We start from the raw sequence: 18959 nt of genomic DNA, 5'->3' as shown, positions 1-18959 counted from the left end.
AGTGATGCACAGTGCAATTGCTCACTACCCATTGACCAATGCTCAGCCCATTCCTGGTTAGCAATCCTGGAGGAAAGAAAATTCCAAAACTGCAACCCTGGAAGGGAAAGAACTTTCCAGCCAACCCTCATCTATATCCTGAGCATGATGTGTGATATGGAATATCCCACTGACCAGTTTGGATCCATTGCTCTGGCTGTGCTCCCTCCCAGCTGTACAATAGTAAAGCATGGGAAGGTGAAAAGTCCTTGATTTCTTAGCAAAAACATCAGTATTTTATCAACATTCCTCTCATATCAAATCCCATAGTAAACCCAAAGCACAGCACTATTCTAGCTACTAAAAAGAAAAAAATAATTCTATCCCAGCCAAAACCAGGACACAAGCTCAACAAGCAGAACATGTAACAAGAAATAAAGACAGATTTATTTCATCATAAAAGCACCTGTCCCTATTGTGCCAACTGGTTTGCTATGAGGAGCACACGTACACAGAGAAAGGTGTCAGCAGAGCATAAAACAGCAATTGTCAGAGCTTGAAAATATATTATGCCAATTTTAAGCACTGCTTGAAGGAATATAACAAGAGCAGCGGCTTCAGTTGTATTTACAACATGCATATCACAAATATACAAGCTGTATTCCTATGAACAGTCCTTAGAAAAGTGGCTTTAATGCAGCAGAAGTAGCTACGATAACATTAGTCAAGTGGATCGTGATTGTCAAGTAAATCTTTCCTTTTTCATGTCAAACACTGGGTGCTCTTTAGTTTAGCAAAAGGTACATTCCAGGGAATAATCTTTGATAACTTTAAATCAAAGGCTTTACTAACAGCTGTTGATTAACAATCAGTTGGTGAATGGGAAAAAAATTATTCGTAATGGGCTGATCTTTTCCAAGTCTGATTACATTGAAGCAATATGTAACTAAAAAAAGAACAAGAAAAAAATTCTCCTCTATTCAAATCCTTCCTTTGCAGTGCTCTAACTATTTCTTTATTATTTTCTGTTTTTCATAAAAGTTAGTGTTTTAAGGGATACTGAGTTTGCTGGGCAAAGCAGGCACTAGCCAGAGCAATTTTGCTTACACGCTTAATAAAAGGTTGTTCCAGACAGACAGGTTTGTAGTGCTTCTGCCACACAGCGTCCAGAGGAGGAACAGAGCCAGTATTTACTCCCTATTTACCTTCATCCTTATTTAAAAACATACAGAACAAAGAAATTCTACAAACTTAAGTAGTTTTGAGGTTATTTAAAAATATTTCAAGCAAAGAATTTTTATCTTGCACACTGATGGCCATGGCTTTAGAGGAGACAATATTTCTGGTACAGAGCAGGTGATGCTGAAGGTACTGGTGGCCAAGAAGGGTGACAATATCTAGTGCTTTAGCACAGCAATGTTCAGGCATGCTCTCAGCAAACAGATGGGGAGGAAGAAGGGAAAAAAAATACCCAACAACCCCTTATACTCTTCTTGAGCATTCCCAATCACCATTTCTTATGGAATTGCATTGATTTTAGGAAAGCTGGGGAATTGGGCAGTACGATAACCAGATGGTAATGTCTCAGATGACATGTACCTGGTGGTGTTTCCTCTGGAAATGTTAATTGCCAAACTTGGTGGTAACTGGGGGAAGGGAATGGGCAAACCTTGCCTGTCCTCATGGAAGCTGAAGCACAGAGCAATGGCACAACTTGCCAGCATTGATTTTCAAACCAGGAGTTCTGCTAAATAATCCCCCAAAATTAATCTCGACTTCACTTCAGGAGATATCTCAAAGCATTCCACTCAGGTCCTTTGAGAAGACAGGTTGAACGTAAAGCTGATAGCAGTTACCAATATAATTTCACTCACAAAGATTACACTTCTAAACCAACTCCAATTAAAATACTTACATTTCAGGGACATAAAAAACCAACAAGCATCATGATTAACCAAAACATGATCAGTCTAGATCAACTTTTCTCTCAGTGTTTTTACTTTTTCCATTGTATTCTGTAACATTTCCTCACTAGGTTATATCTTACTTTGCTTACAACCACTCAGACCTGCTCACTGGCTTGGATGTCAGTGGAGATAAAATACACTTCTGTATTTCCAGGAAATTAGAGAAAAGAAGGAAGAACTGATTCCCTGTCCTGTCTATAAAACTCATTTCTCAAGCAAGAGCAACAAATTCTGCATGTTTTGAATTACATATGATTTTTAAACATGTTTATATTACAGAGTGGACCCCATAATGCAGGTAGATCTAAGGATCCAGTGCACAAGACTAGAGTCTAAGATCACACTACTATATATGCACCTTCAACAGAACACTGCAGGATTGTTCATATCTAGCTGGGACAAAATATATCATTCATTCCCATCCACAGCACCAGCAGAAACAGCCTCATCTTTGTCATCTTTTAACTCTGAGATTCAGGTCTTCCTTTGCTTTTGAAGGCAAGTCTTAAGTGGCACCACCACACACCAGACATAAATAAATAATCTGTTTAATGTAGAGAGATCTTGATATTTCCTACCACAACCATCTAAGATCACACATTTCCAAGAATCAATCTCCTGAAAACACTGGACAAGTTTGGGAGCAAATCACCAGCTGGTAGTAACTGATGTAGCTACAGGAGCATCAAGGTAATTGCACTGCTTTATAATAGCTGAGGATCTTCCTCATCATTTCATGTACCTCAGCATGGATCGATATAACTGGTATTGCCACCATGCATAATTAATCAGTCTGAGTAGCTGCCTAGTCCTGATTCTGTGTTAAGGACAGATGGGCTGAAAGGAAGGCTGGATGCATATGTGGGAAAGAAATCCTTCAGAAGTTGTTAAATGCAAAGATACCATTTCTGGCCCACTTCTCTGACCCTAAAACTGTTGAAGTGTGAAAGAGCCCCTGGAGAAGTGTCAGTAAATACTTGGGCTGTTCCTATATTCACCTCTAAGGATTTGCTTTAAGTTATTGGTGGGAAAAGGACATATGAAAGTCTTTTGAATACATGGATTTAAAGGAATCCTATAGTAATGAAGTCCTATTGTGCCTCAGTTCAAAATAAGGGAATTACGAGGATTTTCATGGGGGGTGGGGGAGGAAATTATTCCTTTCCTTAAGAACTTCACGTTCCCAGATACTTTACCATATGCTAAAATGTTGCTTTGACATAGGCTGTCCAATAACAGTATTTTTTCTTACCATATATATAAGAAACTCCAACAAGCTCAAAGATGGCAATGATGACAAGAGAATAAGAAGCTGCATAAGTGTCCACAAGCTGTAACATGTACATTCCACCCTAAAGAAAAAAAAGGAATAAAAGAGCCATTACTTGTGGCATATAGCTGGTGTCTCTCCATGTGTGTGTCAACTCTAACTGGTGCTAAGGTTGGCAAAATGGACAAGAGCAGGACCCAGGACTCTCCACCCCAAGTAAGCATCCAAACACTGACCGGACACAGGCTCATGCCGCACTACAGTTTCGCCTTCTAGCTGAATGAATATCAAATCCAACAAGGAAAAAACAGAGGGTGCACCTGAGCCTGGTAACTAACACAGCTTGGGAAGACATTGGTTTTGGTCCTTTCAGATTAAGGACTGAAAGGTGACCAGACCTTCTACCAACAGCATCTCTAACCACTTAATACTATGTCAAAAGCAAAATCGCCACTGAAACCAGGTAATAACGAGTCTAGTTCATCTCTTTGGGAAGAATATAAAGCCCTATCTTCAGGGCAGAGATTAAGCAGCATAATTCAAGTGAAGGAAGGACTGAATCCACCCTAGGCTTTGGAACAGCAAAGTTAGGCTGCTGGGTGATGGGGAAAAAAAGAAAGAAAAAGGAGGAAAAGGATGAGAAAAATAGATTTTGTGCACCTCCTCTTGAAATCGCTGAGAGTTTATAATACTGGAGGAATTAGTGGGCAAAAGACACTGAAGACTAGATGAGAATATCATTATTAACTCCACAGTTTGTCAAGACTATTAGTATATATCTAATTTGTGAGGGAAGGCACCCAGAACTGGTGTGCATGTGGCAGAAAAACTCTGCCCCCCACCCCCCTTTTTTTTTTTTTTTTTTTTTTTTTTTTTTTTTTAATTAATACCTTAGATGACTATTTTGGAGATGTTTGGCTAGGGATAAATTTTGAAAGTCTAATTCTCAGAAAGATTTGAACAGCAAAGTCTTCTAAATATATCTCAGTCAGAGCATCCATAAAAAAATAAAGCTTTTAGACTCACCTGGTGTCTTTGCGGAGGCAGCAAAATTCAACTTAATCTTTTGCAACTTGCACAGGAGGGGAACAGCCACCAGAGGGGGATTGGGGACAGACAGTGATGCTCAAAGACAATATTATTACCTGAGTGATCATAGGAAATCCCATGATGAAAAAGGAAATGCAGCACCCAAGAGTGAACAATCCCTTGTGTGTACGTAAGTATTTGGGGAACTCATCCGAAACGGAGGTCACTATAGTCTCGATAGTGGCAAACTGGAAGACAAAGTAAAAGGATTCATTTACAGAAAATTGTCCCATGGGATGTATTGGAATATGAGAGAGTATTTCACATCCTGGGTGTTAAATGTTCAGATGTCACTCAAGTAATTTCAGCATTGATGGCATTATTCCTCTTTTTGCAAAGCAGTTCACTGACCACATGGAAAACAGCTAGTAATCTCATGGTCCTCCAAACAAATACATTGGAAAAGCAAGAGGAAAAGAAGAGGAAACAGTTTACCATAGTGTCCAATCCAAGTGTCAGAAGCATCAAAAAGAATATTATAGCCCAGAATGGTGAGAGGGGAAGCCTAGTTAAAGCTTCTGGGTAAACCACAAAAGCAATTCCAGGACCTAGAAATGAGAAAAATAAAGGCTGTGATACCTTGCATCATGTTATCATTGTTGACTGAATGGAAAAGAGGGACATGTGAAGAGTCATACTTCAAAGTATAGTACAATATTATTTTGCTTGATAAAAGTAAAAAAGATCAGAGTCTCTCCTATTTACAGAGATTTAACCATTACAGAATTTAGCCTCACATGATCAATTGATCTTTTGACTGTAAGTTTCAAAACATTCATACACTCCTACTTTCCAAGCTGCAGAATACACATTTAACCAGTGTACCAATATACTATTGAAAATACAAAAAATAAACAAAAATCATGTACTACAGCTACATTTCTTCCTTGCTCTATGACCAAATTCCTGCCACCATCCCTGCCAATTAGCAACCCAGCCTTAGCTCAACAGAGCCATCACCCACACCTCAGTACTACAAGGATGAACAGAAAACACTCTTCTTTAACTCATCAGCATGCAGTCAAATAAGAAGGAGAGAAGAGAATAAATGCACAGAGTTGATGCCAGACACAAGGTAGTAACTACCAAGAGTCTAAAAAAAACTCACAAGAAATTCTGAAATAACACACAGCAGGAAAAATGAGGAGGGAGATGGGAGATGGGGTCTTTCAAAACCTTAACCAGGATTTTTCCTTTCTTTGCTGGTTTCATATCTTGGGCTATAGTTTTTATTGACTGTGAAGAAAAAATATTTTTACAAGTATGCTTAGATTTGCCTGAGAGAAAAGGCTGCAGGAACGTAGTGGTAGCATTACAGTAGATGGCACTTCTTCTCTATTTATCCCAACTAAAGGAGTGCCCACTTCAAACGCTCTGAAGGATGTTTCCTGTCAGGTGAGGTACAAATGAGAGCCAAGTTGTGCTGATTGCATGACCCATGCCACAAGCAGGGGCTCCAAATTCACTCTGTCCTGGCCATTTTTAATCTGGATTATCACATCCTATTTCCCAAAGCTCCCCACCCTGTATCTGTTCAAGAGAACACTGTTATATTCTCACATACTGGGAAAAACACCCAGTTTTAGCAGCGTGGGAAATAATCTCCACAGGTAAATTGTAAGTTGTTTGGAGATACTTCTGAGCAAAAGATAAACATGAGAGTTAACAACATGGTAAAAAATAACAGCGTACATGACTGAGTAAGTGTTGCTACCTTTAAAATGTGCTGCAGAAAAAGGGCTTTTTGGAATAGGAAGGTGAGTGTAGAACTACTACATATTCATGAACACATCCTTTCGTCTCTTGATTAAAGATTTCTTCTTGACTATTAGAGATAAGGGCTCTGTTTGCACTAGCTTCCTGCATGTAGAAGTTTAATTAAGTCTCAGAATGAATTCTCATTAATCATACTTTTAGGGAAAGTTTAATTATGGAATATGAAACTGCACATCTCTCCATCTCAGCCCCTCATAACTCTCTAAGGTACCACATGCCAGGGAACATCCAGGCGCGGGGAGGCTGGCTCCCACCCTCACCTTCAGAGATTTAAGGGGATATGAACTCTTTCTAAAGGGCTATTAAAGCCAAGAAAACTCCAAAAATTTTATCTGTGTTGAAACAAACAGGAAAAAAAAAAAAGTCAAATGACCTTGAACTTTAATTTTAAATTACTAAAATTTTTCAAGCCTATGTTCTTAATCAAACAGAGTTGAATGAAAATAGGTTGGCCTGTCTTTCTATCCATGAGAAGTGTTTTATTTGTTCATCAAGGAAGGAAGATTCTAAATGAAAAAAAATTATGTATTTCAGGTTAATATTTTAGGATGAAAAAAAAAAAAATCCCTTCCTATTTCCAATAACAATTCCATACGAGTTCTTGAAAACTTGAAGGGAGATTACATTTCAGCATCATTTTACCTGTTTTCTCTTTCTCTGTAAAAAGAAACAACTTTAGAATAAAAAAAGGTAGGCAGGGACAAGGGCTGGCTCTTTTCCCCACTTGCTGAGTCTGCTTTTTAATTCTGTTAATTCAACGTGCTAACTCAGTCCTCAGTTATCCCCACTCTTCCCTCTCTTCCCAGTGTACAGTTGTCTTCACATATGGGACTAAATTTTATTTCCCCTAGAGCAGTGAAGCCTCACCCTCGTGAGATATTTTTAAATGGCCTAAATATGCTCTTACCAAGGCACTGACAGCTCTGCAGTAAGATTGTCTCATGACAGCTTTTTTCACATCCCCTACAACAGCTGCTGAAACAGCTGGGACCAAAGAGCTCCAGCCTGTGACTAGTCACTCAAAGACCACCAATAAGCACTCAACAGAAAAGGAGTGGTGATCCCCTGCGCTAAATACTGTGCCATCTCCAGGGAGATGAAGCAGCTGAACCAAGTGTTTCCTCCACCATCCCTAACAGCTATGGCTCTACATCCTCCCTTTGTCCATCTCTTTGGAGCCACTTCACTCAAGCACAGCTCCTTTGACTCTAACTCCTTACAAATAATTTTGGTGAGTGCAGCGCGGTTTAGATTTTGGGGTTGGTTTGTTTTGTTTGTTTGTTTCAGGATGGAGGTAAAGTCTAAAATAAAAATATTATTGGAAACACTACTCCTAAAACACCTGGCTACATGGAGTTTTTCGAACATAATAGTCTAATCCAGACAGAAAATTGAGATGAGAATTAAACTTTTCTGTTCCTGCTTAGCTGACTGGCAGACCAAAAAGAAGGGATGAGGCACTGAACACTGAATTGGCATCACATCTGCTTGCACACGCAGTAATCCCTTACCACTTCACAGGGACTAAGACATGGACCTGTTGGAGCAGGTCCAGAGAAGGTCCACAAAATTGATCAGAGAGCTGGAGCACCTCTCCTCTGAGGACAGGCTGAGAGAGCTGGGGTTGTTCAGCCTGGAGAAGAGAAGGCTCCAGGGAGACCTTGTTGTGGCCTTTCAATATTTAAAGGGGGCCTGTAAGAAAGATGGGGGCAAACTTTTTAATAAGGCCTGTAGTGACAGGACAGGGGGTGATGGTTTTAAACTAAAAGAGGGGAGACAGACGCAATATAAGGAAGAAATTCTTTATGCTGAGGGTGGTGAGACCCTGGCACTGGTTGCCCAGAGGGGTGGTAGAAGCCCCATCCCTGGAAACATTTAAGGTCAGGTTGGACGGGGCTCTGAGCAACCTGATCCATTTTAAGATGTCCCTGCACACTGTAGGGGGTTGGACTAGATGATCTCTAAAGGTCCCTTCCAACCCAAACTTGTGCTTGCTATCAAGAAACAGTTTGCTGGCTGACCATCCTATGAAATTCTGCTCTCAGACCCTTCAGCTGAATCTGCAGCCCAGTTAGCAGCTCATCCCACCATGGGTCAGCTGGTGCAAGCCTCACGCTAACTCGCAGTGACTTAACTGCAGCTCACAGGATTTCCCTCACCAAGTACCAACCGAAGGAGCTGCAGAAATTGAATGTGACCCAGCACCTTTATTTGCACCTCTGATGTCAGAAGTACTGCAAAATCCATGGAATTATCCATGTTTCAGTTTACAGAGAAGGAATAGGCAAAAGGAAAATAAGAGACTTTTCTTTTTCTTAACCAGCAGCCACATCTTGTTCCTTCTTTTGTTGTTCTCATCCTTTCACCTTTAGTAGCTTGTTTCTAATAAAGGAGTAGAAGCATTAGAGTTGTGAAAAAAGGTATTTTTCAAGCAAAAATAATGCTTCACCAGCTCTTGTTCCTACAACTACAGGATTTCTGGTGTTCCCAGCTCATGTTGTCTGTTTTGCATTTAGCTCCCATAACATTACTAAATGCAGATTAACCTTCATACCTAATTGGTCCAGAATGACCTATGGATATTACCATAGAGAAACTATGGAAAATTGTCTTGATTTCTATCCCCCGTTGTCAACTCACTGCTACAGTTTCTGAATCACAATGCCCAGTCACTCAGGTACCTTAGGCTACATGTAGCACCTCATGGCATTGAATTTATCTACCCGACAAACCTGTCAGAAAAGTGTTTAGTGTCTTCACATTAACGCAGACAGTGAGCCACGAGTATGATACATTCATTTCTTTAACTCTTCTGTCCTCCTCCCTCTCTGTGCTCCTCTTGCTCTGTGCTATCATGGGTTTCAGGGGAAGAACATTGGGAACCATCCCCACAGCTCACGGAGAAGCTATTAATCACTTCCCTTCAGTGTTTGGAAATGGCTGTATCTGTGCTGAAAGCTCCCACAATACACTTAGCACCCACGTGTGCTTACAGAAACAGCTCTGGTGGGGGAATTGTAAATTGGAATATAAGTTATTACAAAGTTATTAAAAACTTGTCTTTTTAACAGAGTTCCAAATGGTCTTAAAGATCTGGGGGTTGGTTGGCTTAGAGGCAAAATGCTCCACATTTCACAGGAAAAGAAGGGCTAGACTAAGGTAACAATGATCCCTCTAGAATCCCATCAGATTTTTACAACTCTTTAAACATCTCAGATCCTTACCTCAAAAGCTCCTCCCTTCCTGTCTCCTCCCACTTCATACCAAACGACACACAACAGCACCAGTTCTTCCATCAGTTGCACACTTCTCCCTCACGTCCAGCTCTGCCAAGTGAGACCCTTCAGATCCCCATTTGTAACCATCTCACTCCACTAAGATCTTCTAATCAGTTCTTCAGAAATCTTTTGCTTCCCCACAGAGGCAGCTCCTTGCTCCCCACAGTTCAGAAGCTCAATCCCCCTCTCACACTGTATTTGTACAGCCACTCACATCCTAAAGCACACTGTGCTCTCATCCAAGATTCCCACCATCCATACGGGACACCTTTTAACTTGAAGAGGATTTGACGAACAGTAGCAGAGACAAATGAGAAGAGTTGGAGTTGGATCAGGGGTTGGTGGAGTTGGATCAGGGGTTGGACTTGATGATCTTGGAGGTCTTTTCCAACCCAATCTATTCTATGATTCTATGATCAGACACCACGTGCAGTATGTGAAGGAGATATCTCACCCTACCTCCCCATCAGTCATTTACATAAATATTTGAAATTAATTTCAGCTTACTTCCTTCTTTTACCAAACGACTGATAAGGAGGCTTCAAATAATATCATGACTTCCCAGTGTACTTTCTCCTGTACAGAAATGCCTACAGGTGGTTTACTAATCCACTCCACTTTGAAGCCATTATTCCCACCTCCAATGACAATTACATCATTAATAGTAGAGCTGAAGGTGCCATAAGGTGTCTAAGTAACAAAATGGCAGTGTACCCTACCTTGGTCTGCCACAGCTTCAATATTCACTTTGAGCTCATTTGCCATGAAGCCAATAACAGAGAAGATGACAAAGCCTGCAAATATACTCGTGGCACTGTTGGTACATGTGACTATCAATGTGTCCCTGAAAAGAAAAACAAGTCATGTCACCTTGTTGCAATACATGCAAGGGAGGGTTTTGGACACATTTCAGGAGCCTCTCTCATGAGCACACACATCCTGTGGGAACACTGTTGAAGGAACACTTTTACACTTATGTTTGATGTGGATCAGAGACGACAGAAGTTCTCACACCACCACCAGTCATCAGCTGTGCAAGTTTCCATCACCCATATGCCATATAGGAAGCCACAGGCCATGCAGGAGGATAAACACTCCTGCTCTTGACCTCTCTGAAGAACGTAGCAATGATGACATGGTTTGAAACACAATGTTTTATTCTTTACCTGCTCACTATATTACCCATGGACTAACTGCCACCATCCAGGTAAGACGATTTCTGTGCTGTATTTTTCTTCTGTTTATACACAAAATTACAAGGTTAAACTTTCTGCAGCACTCACTAAGACACTTGTCCATCTGAAGAGGATTTCCTGGTACAGTTTTCCACTGACATTGTTAGTGGAATCTCAAGAAATTCATACCTGAAGGTCATACTATACTGGGTAAGTCCATGTGACTTGGCAGGAAACCAGCACTCATGATCCTCCCATCCATAACTATTACATTCTTAATAGGATTCTTGTTTTTTTCTTCACAATATGTGTGTCCAGAAGACTTTTCATTAAACTACTACAATTTAGGAACAAACAGATCACTTTAATTGTCTTTTTTTTTTTTTTTTTTTTTAAGTTAGCTAGAATCGCTTATTCCTCCTGCTCTGTTTGTCAGGAACAGAACAAAATACAACCCAAAAAGTTGTCAAGAACCTCACTGAGATGGAAAAATTATGGAATCTTTAACAGGGCATCTCCTAACAGGAGCTATTAGGTTAATTCTTCAGGTCTACAGAAAAAAATGGCAATGCCCTGGGATCATCATGTGTTAATCTTCTTCCAAAACTCAGATATGCTTTAAGTAAAATATTTTAGGTATGTGTTATGAAGTAAATTTATGTAAGTTTTCTGCAATTGTAGATTATTTAATGATTAAAAAATTAATATGTAATTGAAAATTACAATTTTATCTGCAGCATTAGAATTTAATGATTATAAAAATTGAAAGATAAATTAGTCATGCTTCATTTCAGTGTTTAAGTTGTGTTGTAAAACTAAAATATTAGAAGTAACCAAGCTTTTCTAATTAGTTCTGTTTCAGTCTCCTATAACCCTCTCTAACATAGGTAAAGCATGTATTTAATATTAAACCTGTAAGGTTTTCATACTTCACTACCATGTATTCCATTCAAAATTTTCATTCACGTTTTCCAAAGTCCACAAAACATTGTTAAATTAATGCAGAAAGATAGCATGATACTTCCTCTCATTTTTTGCCATGATACTCTGATTGTATTCATTCACCAACAATAAACATTTTCAAAAACAAGACCCAAAGGATTGCTGGTAGGGATTACTGAGTACCCAACACTTACTTATTCATCCGTATTTTAGGATAATTCTATTCAATTACTCTTGAACACTACCAGGAAATGTTTTTGAAATTCCTTTTTCAAATCCTGATTCACATTTCTTTTTAAAGGGAAGCATTTTGTATACAGTGCTGAGAAGTTACAGGATGTGGGAGTTCAAATCCCAAGGAACATTTGCTTTAAAGTCTTGATTCAGGAAAGCTTTTTTCAGCTGAATCAGCTCCTCTGTCCTTGCAAGAATCAGTAAAGCTTTGCTTCAGTAGACACAGGATTGGCTTTAAAGACACTAACATAGCAGTGAAGCATTCTACTAATGCCACTTGCTTTTGTTTTTTTCCATCTGCAGACACTGATCTGACACACAATTTGGTGAAAAACTATACTATGCTCCCAAAACAATGACTTTTTTCCTTGTAAAAAAGAATTTTCAGTGATTTCAACATAAAAGCAATTTTAAATTTCACAACTTAAAATAAATTTGTACATGTAAAACCACACTAAGCATAGATGGAAAAAAATAATATTTAGGAGAGACAAGAATCCCACATATGGAAACGGCACTTCCAAGTCATGCACTTCTTAACAGCAAACTTCAACCCATTCTAGACACGGGTTGTTCTTCAGCAGAGGCTGCCAACTGACACGGTTTCGTATCACTGCTCACAGCTGTTGGCAGCTTCCCAGATTGCTTTCCAACCTAAAACTGCTGATTCTGAAAATGAAGAGCCAACACCGACTGTAATAAGCTTAAGGTTCATTTTGAGACTAGGAGCTTAGGAGCTGGGGACAGGATGCAATTGTTTTTAATATAAAAAAAAATATTAAAGAAACGAAACAAAACCAAAAAACCCCCAACCAAACATAAAAAACCAACCCCCTCAAACCTCCCCTGCCCCCAAAATAAAATAAAATAAAACTTAAACAAATAAATAAGAGGACAGGCTTTCAAACCAGATTTCTGCAAGTTGGAAGACCATTGGTTTTGGACAAAACCTGTTTAATAAGACTGATGGATTTCATTCTCACATACCTGTAGCAATTATTATGGAATTTGTTGTAAGAAGAGAGAGTAATTAGACCTCCCCATGCTGCAGATAAGGAGAAGAAAATCTGAGTGGCAGCATCCTTCCAAACCTAAGATAGACAGGAGAGGAAATAGCATCGGCTTCAGGAAAGAGTATTAGAAAGATCAGTAACACTATTAAATGTTACTGTTAGGGGATTAACACATAAGTAGTTTAAATGAACTTTAGAGCAATGGGTGGCAATAAAACGTTTAAAAGCAAAATCCTGCCCCAAAATACATAGTGCCCATTTGATGAGGAGTACTGTGCTTGTTGAACCCATATAAAATAACAATATAACCTTTGTCACATATGCAAGGCAGAAATATTCAAACTATTTTGTTGGATACCTATCAGTTCAAATACATTCAGCAAAGAAAATACAAATCAAGAGGAAAACTCAAGAGGTGCTGATGGTTTACCCGCCAGTGGTCCTAAATTATACTTTATCTTGTTAAAAGCAAGAACTTCAGTGTTGCTTGATGCGCTATGTAAGATTCATGAGATTACATTAAAATTAGGGTAAATTTCTCTCATTAGCTGTACATCAAACAGCATAGTGCAAGTTAGGGCTATTTGGACACGAGAGTCCAGTTTTCTTCTGTTAAAAGAGAAGACATGCTCAACCAAGTCTCTCTTAAAAAAACCCAAAACAACCAAACAGCATTGTTTGTTCTCCAGAGTTCTTCAAAGCCTAAAATGCATTTTGAGAAAACATTTCTAAATTGCCTGGAATTTCAAAGGAGTTGGTCTTACTTATCCCTTCCAAAACATTCAAGGTGTTGGTATTTCTATCTACAAGCTTTCCTACAAAGCCTGATTTTCCACCCAAGCTCACAGTGCAGAAATGGAGATACACACACACAGGTAGATGTACCTGTACACACACATTGACCAGAGTGAAGATATTACTTCAATGCTACTGTAAAAGTCATCAGCCAGCAAACAATCAATCCTTCATCTAGTTGAGTGTAATATACAGCTATTAATTCATGTTACACTGCAAAGAAAACTGAAAACAGAAGCTGACTTGAATATTATCAAACACTTACTCAGGGTTATACAGATACTCGCTGTATTCAGACAGTCCCGTTTTGCAAAAGGCAGCAGTTCTCACCTCCTTTATTGCACAAGGTGGGATCCAAAAATGTTCATATCTAATGCAAAATTAATTTCTCTATTGTTTGCAAAAGATTTAATATTCCCATCACCAAAGAATCAAAATATTTACTGTTGCATAAATATTAAGGAAATTAGGATCTGCATAATTCATCCAGAAAATCACTTTCATCTTTAATTATCAATCTGTCAGTGTGATATCACACCACTATTGATAGAGGAATCAAATTATTAGGGGAATTTATTTTTTTTTAAGTAAATTTCCTGAGGTGTTGCTAAAAATACCTCTTAAATTTCTACAGACAAGAGTCTGAATTGTAACTCTCAGCTCAGGTTTCACTTCAGGCTCCAGACTCCTGCCTCAAGACAGTCACACGGGCACTCATGTGCCATGTCAAACAAGTATATGATTTCTGGGTGGATTTATGTCTACACAAACATAAATCCTTGTATATTTTAAAACAGGTTTTACTGGTTTTATTGGCAACAAACGGCTTTTTAGATAGCATGATACTTCCTCTCATTTTTTGCCATGATATTCTGATTGTATTCATTCACCAACAAAAAAAAATTAAAGCCCAGGACAAACATTTTCTAAAACAAGACCCAAAGGATTGCTGGTAGGGATTACTGAGTACCCAACACTTACTTATTCATCCGTATTTTAGGATAATTCTATTCAATTACTCTTGAACACTACCAGGAAATGTTTTTGAAATTCCTTTTTCAAATCCTGATTCACATTTCTTTTTAAAGGGAAGCATTTTGTATACAGTGCTGAGAAGTTACAGGATGTGGGAGTTCAAATCCCAAGGAACATTTGCTTTAAAGTCTTGATTCAGGAAAGCTTTTTTCAGCTGAATCAGCTCCTCTGTCCTTGCAAGAATCAGTAAAGCTTTGCTTCAGTAGACACAGGATTGGCTTTAAAGACACTAACATAGCAGTGAAGCATTCTACTAATGCCACTTGCTTTTGTTTTTTTCCATCTGCAGACACTGATCTGACACACATTTTAGTGAAAAACGTTTCCTTGTAAAAAGAACTTTCAGTGATTTCAAAATAAAAACTATTTTAACTGGTTTCATTGGCAACGAAGGGCTTTTTAGAAATCAGTTGAAATCATGAGTGAGGCAGCAGAGCTGAAGCTCCACCTCCTACAGTCAATGTTTAAAGAGCAAAACCAGGTACCAAGTCTCTGAATTCTGTCCTCTCCTACACAGCAAGTAGCCTTGTTTTCTTACAATGCAGGTAAGATAATGATAGTATATATGTTATTGGGGAGTTAGATAAGGATGTATAATTTGATTTTGTTTAATCTAATGTCTCGGGTACATTATTCAGCACAATCTTTACTCAATGAGTTAAATACATTTCTCAAGAAATGCAGATAAGTTTATTATGTTACCTATTTAAAGCTTCATGTGTTTGTTCAAGTTAAGGCAGCATTCAACAGTGGATTAAATTCTATACTTCCTTTTTAATTCCTTGTTTTCCAAATGCACCTACTCAGAGATTCAGGTGAAATATTAGAAGTGACATAAATAACTTATCTATAAGAATATATGTAAAAAAAAAACATTATGTGCACACCAACAACAACCATCCAATGCAACAACACTCCATGTAAGATGAAGAACAAGACACTAGGAACTCTGAATGAGTTATCTACCCTGGCAGAGTTATAAGTGCAATAATAAGCCCACCATAGCATCAATCAGCTTCTCCCACTTTGGTGTGATGAAGTACCAGATTCCAGCTCCAGCTCCAGGTAGAGTTACTCCTCTTATAAGAAGGATAATGAGGACAACATAGGGGAACGTAGCTGTAAAGTACACCACCTGAACAGACAAAAAAAAAAAAAGATTATTGAAAAGGTTTCATAAGTAAAGAGACAGGGGGAAAATACAAGTGCTACACTATTGCCTGAAGAAAGTAATTACTCAGGCTCAGAGACAAGAGCCAGGGGATAAACTAAGAAAACGACAGGATTATTTCCCAGGAAATCTGAAAATGTTATGCTTTTCTTGCTGCTGGAAAAAGGAATAATATGAAGAGCAACAGAGTTGGGTTTCTAGACAGAGAGAGGAAGAAAAAGCAGAAAAGAAAATCTGGAGAAGAACAATTGGAATTTACAGATAAATAAAAATATCATTTTTGATCCTTGCCCAGACTAAACTAACACAGTTCAATGGAAAGGAAATTTAAAATGCCATTCAATAACACTTAGAGTTCTGAATTTTTTTTCTATATATTTCTCAATATTTAACTAAGCCTAAAGAATTTTTATTACTGTTTGTACTTCTTAATAATGACATATCACCATGGCAGTATTTGTGGTCCCCAATGCAAAAAAAGTAAGTCAGTGGAATGATCCAAATAGACCCAATGATCATGCTGCCTGAACACACAACAGAGGTTGCCTGTTTAATGTCCTTCTAATTATCTAGTGCAGAGCAGAGCTCTCTGTGGCCAAATAAAATGGACAGATTATGGTCAGTTAAGCTGTACACTCTACCCCAAAAGCATTTCAAATCCTTTTCACATTCACTTCTGAATCTCACAGGGATCCTCTGAGCTGAAGTGACTTTTCAAACTGCTTTCCCAACTTTCTTTTTGCTGTTTCAAGAGGTTGCCCCCAATGAATTTTTGTGCAGTGGATACACTGAACTCATCTATGCATGAAGAAAGGTTTTTCTACCCCTAACATCAAGAAGTCAATATTTTTCTTTTCCACTAAGACTTACTTAAAGAGTTATCTATTACCACACCCAAGCCCAAGTTATTATCCTGTACATTGTCTGTTTCTTGGCTCTGGCCTTTCATGAAACAGTTTTTCCTACAACACTAAGGTAGAGGGGAAAAAAACAGCAACAAAAAAAATCTCACCTTTCCCCTGGAAAGTCTCTGGATATTCTGCTAATTCCCAGGCTACCTCCCAACAGATGTTGTTAGCTCTTGGATGCAAAAGGGTGACTTGGAATCTAAAACCTTGTGCCCAGCTCTAGAAAATTCATAACTACCTCTGCATATCCACTATCTTTATCCCAGGAAATATCTAGTTATTTTGCTCCAGCTTTTTTATCTTTTCAGCCTAGTCTTTGTAAATAAGCTAGGTTTATGCTCTCTCATCACCTGACATTTTAACTGGTGTGCTAATTGCAGTGATGTTGATGGAGAAGTCTCGGATATTGCATTCCTACAGGTTTCACAAAAAAAAACCAAAAAAAACCCACCCAAACCAGCACTGCTACTGAAGAAAGATCTACATTTCTCTGCTCAGACTGCCACCTGGACAGTCTGTCCACCTGTATTTCCATGCCAAGGAGAGGACATGCTCCCTCTTGGCACAGTTGCTAGTTGGGAAGCATGGAAGAAAGCTGCAGATTTGAGGAGCAAGGGAGAGAACGACACGTGAGATGTCAGAGCAAGAGAGCATGGAGCTGGGTTACTGCAAGGAGGAGTTTGAGAAACGTGGCACACAAATAGGTGGGGAAAGAAGATACACACTATCACTGCTCACACTCACCACAGACCAGCCTCAGCTCGGATTTTAAAATAAGTTACTTAAATCTTAATGTACATCTCTATTTCCCTGATTACATCAAAATGTGAGATGACTGCAGAATTTTAATGAACACCACACAGAATAGGGAAAGCTGCTGAAGGCACCAGTTTTGGGCAGCCAACTGCTGAGCACAACTCAAGGGCTCATCTTAAACTTACTGAAGATTAGGAAACAAATGCTGAACCAAATTATCTTTTTATATAGATATATATATATTTTTGGCTAGTCAGGAAAACGCAGAGAGGGAAAGGGATAGCATGTATTTTTTTTTTTACACATAGAATAGATATATAATATGCACTGCTTTCAAGCAAGCATATAGCATTGAAAAGGCCCCTGGTGGTTTCTTAGTGCTGGGAACTACTATTGCCATGTTTACATTAATTTGCATTAATACTTTGCCATTTATTGAAAATAATTTTCCATAATTCACTGCTTTAAACAAGAGTGTGATTCCCTTAAAGCAGCACACTGCTTTCTTGCAAGTGTACAAACACAAATATTTTTCTTACTTTTCCTGATGACTTGATTCCTTTAGCAAGGGAGGCATAAACTATCACCCAGGCTAGGAAAAGAGAGAGAGCCAAGGGCCATCTAATCTCACCAGGATATTCAATCCCTGCTGAAATCTTCAAGACAAAGTACCTAAGAATAAAAAATAAATTTAAAAAAAAAGAAATAAAAAGGAAAAAATTAATGACAGCAACTGCAGGCAGTAATTCAGTGTAAATTCCTACAGCATTTTGTCTTTGCTTCAGCATTCTCAGTGGTTACTCTAGAAGGTTCCAGTGATTCTCACCATGTATTATTTTATTTATCTGCATTGCAGTAGTAGATAAAAATGCCAGGCATGGGCCAACACCCCAGCTGTGCTAAGTACCATAGGAGCAGAACACAAAAGATCCAACGTTTGAAATTTAGCTTTCATCATCCCTACGCTTAAAAAATGGATATCATTTGCTGTCCTTAACTATTGTATTTCTAGTCTTCCAAACAGTGATTTGTTGTCTGTTACAGTGGATTTTAGAGAAAGAGTAACATCACGTCTGTGAACAAAGAAAGGTCTTACTTGAAGTATTCTTCACTTCCACTGACAAACGTTTTGTTTCCTTCACTGGTGAAGTTAACCATGGTCAAATTTGGATAGGCACTCATACAGAAAGTAGAGTTCTTGATTTGTATTTTTGGGTGGTCACCAATAATGCAGGAATCTAGGAAGAGGTGGAGGGGGGGGAAGAGAGAAATAACTTGTTTTGTTTGTTTGTTTGTTTTTTTTAAAGTTAGGCTTTTTTTAGCATTATAGTTGAAAAATCACATTTATCCCTGATGAGGAAAATTTTCAATAAAAGGGGGAGGGAAGCCCCCATATGATGCAGATCACTTCAAAGTGGATTGGGGAGCAATGGCTCCTCTGTACTGGGAACCTCGCCTGGCCACAGGCACCTGCAGTCTCTGCTGGCATCTCCCAGTGGCGCAGCTGAGCCAGAGAAAGGTCTGGAAACCCACCAGGGCCATTAAAAATAAAATAAAATTAAATTAAATTA

At 38.7% G+C, this 18959-nt stretch overlaps 1 protein-coding gene across 1 annotated transcript; it reads right to left on the bottom strand.

Moving 5' to 3' along the window:
• Nucleotides 1-3148: 3148 nt before the first annotated feature.
• Nucleotides 3149-18626, bottom strand: SLC6A5 (solute carrier family 6 member 5; the record flags this gene model as incomplete). Its single annotated transcript, XM_010167027.1, has 8 exons — nucleotides 3149-3298; nucleotides 4362-4493; nucleotides 4741-4853; nucleotides 10079-10203; nucleotides 12698-12801; nucleotides 15554-15688; nucleotides 17928-18060; nucleotides 18485-18626. Coding segments are annotated over 8 exons (1034 nt in total), but the record flags the coding sequence as incomplete, so codon positions are not given.
• Nucleotides 18627-18959: the final 333 nt, after the last annotated feature.

Source organism: Antrostomus carolinensis, unplaced genomic scaffold (genome assembly GCF_000700745.2).
Source record: "Antrostomus carolinensis isolate BGI_N321 unplaced genomic scaffold, ASM70074v2 scaffold1464, whole genome shotgun sequence".
Taxonomy (NCBI): domain Eukaryota; kingdom Metazoa; phylum Chordata; class Aves; order Caprimulgiformes; family Caprimulgidae; genus Antrostomus; species Antrostomus carolinensis.
This window is presented reverse-complemented; position numbering and strand designations above follow the sequence as displayed.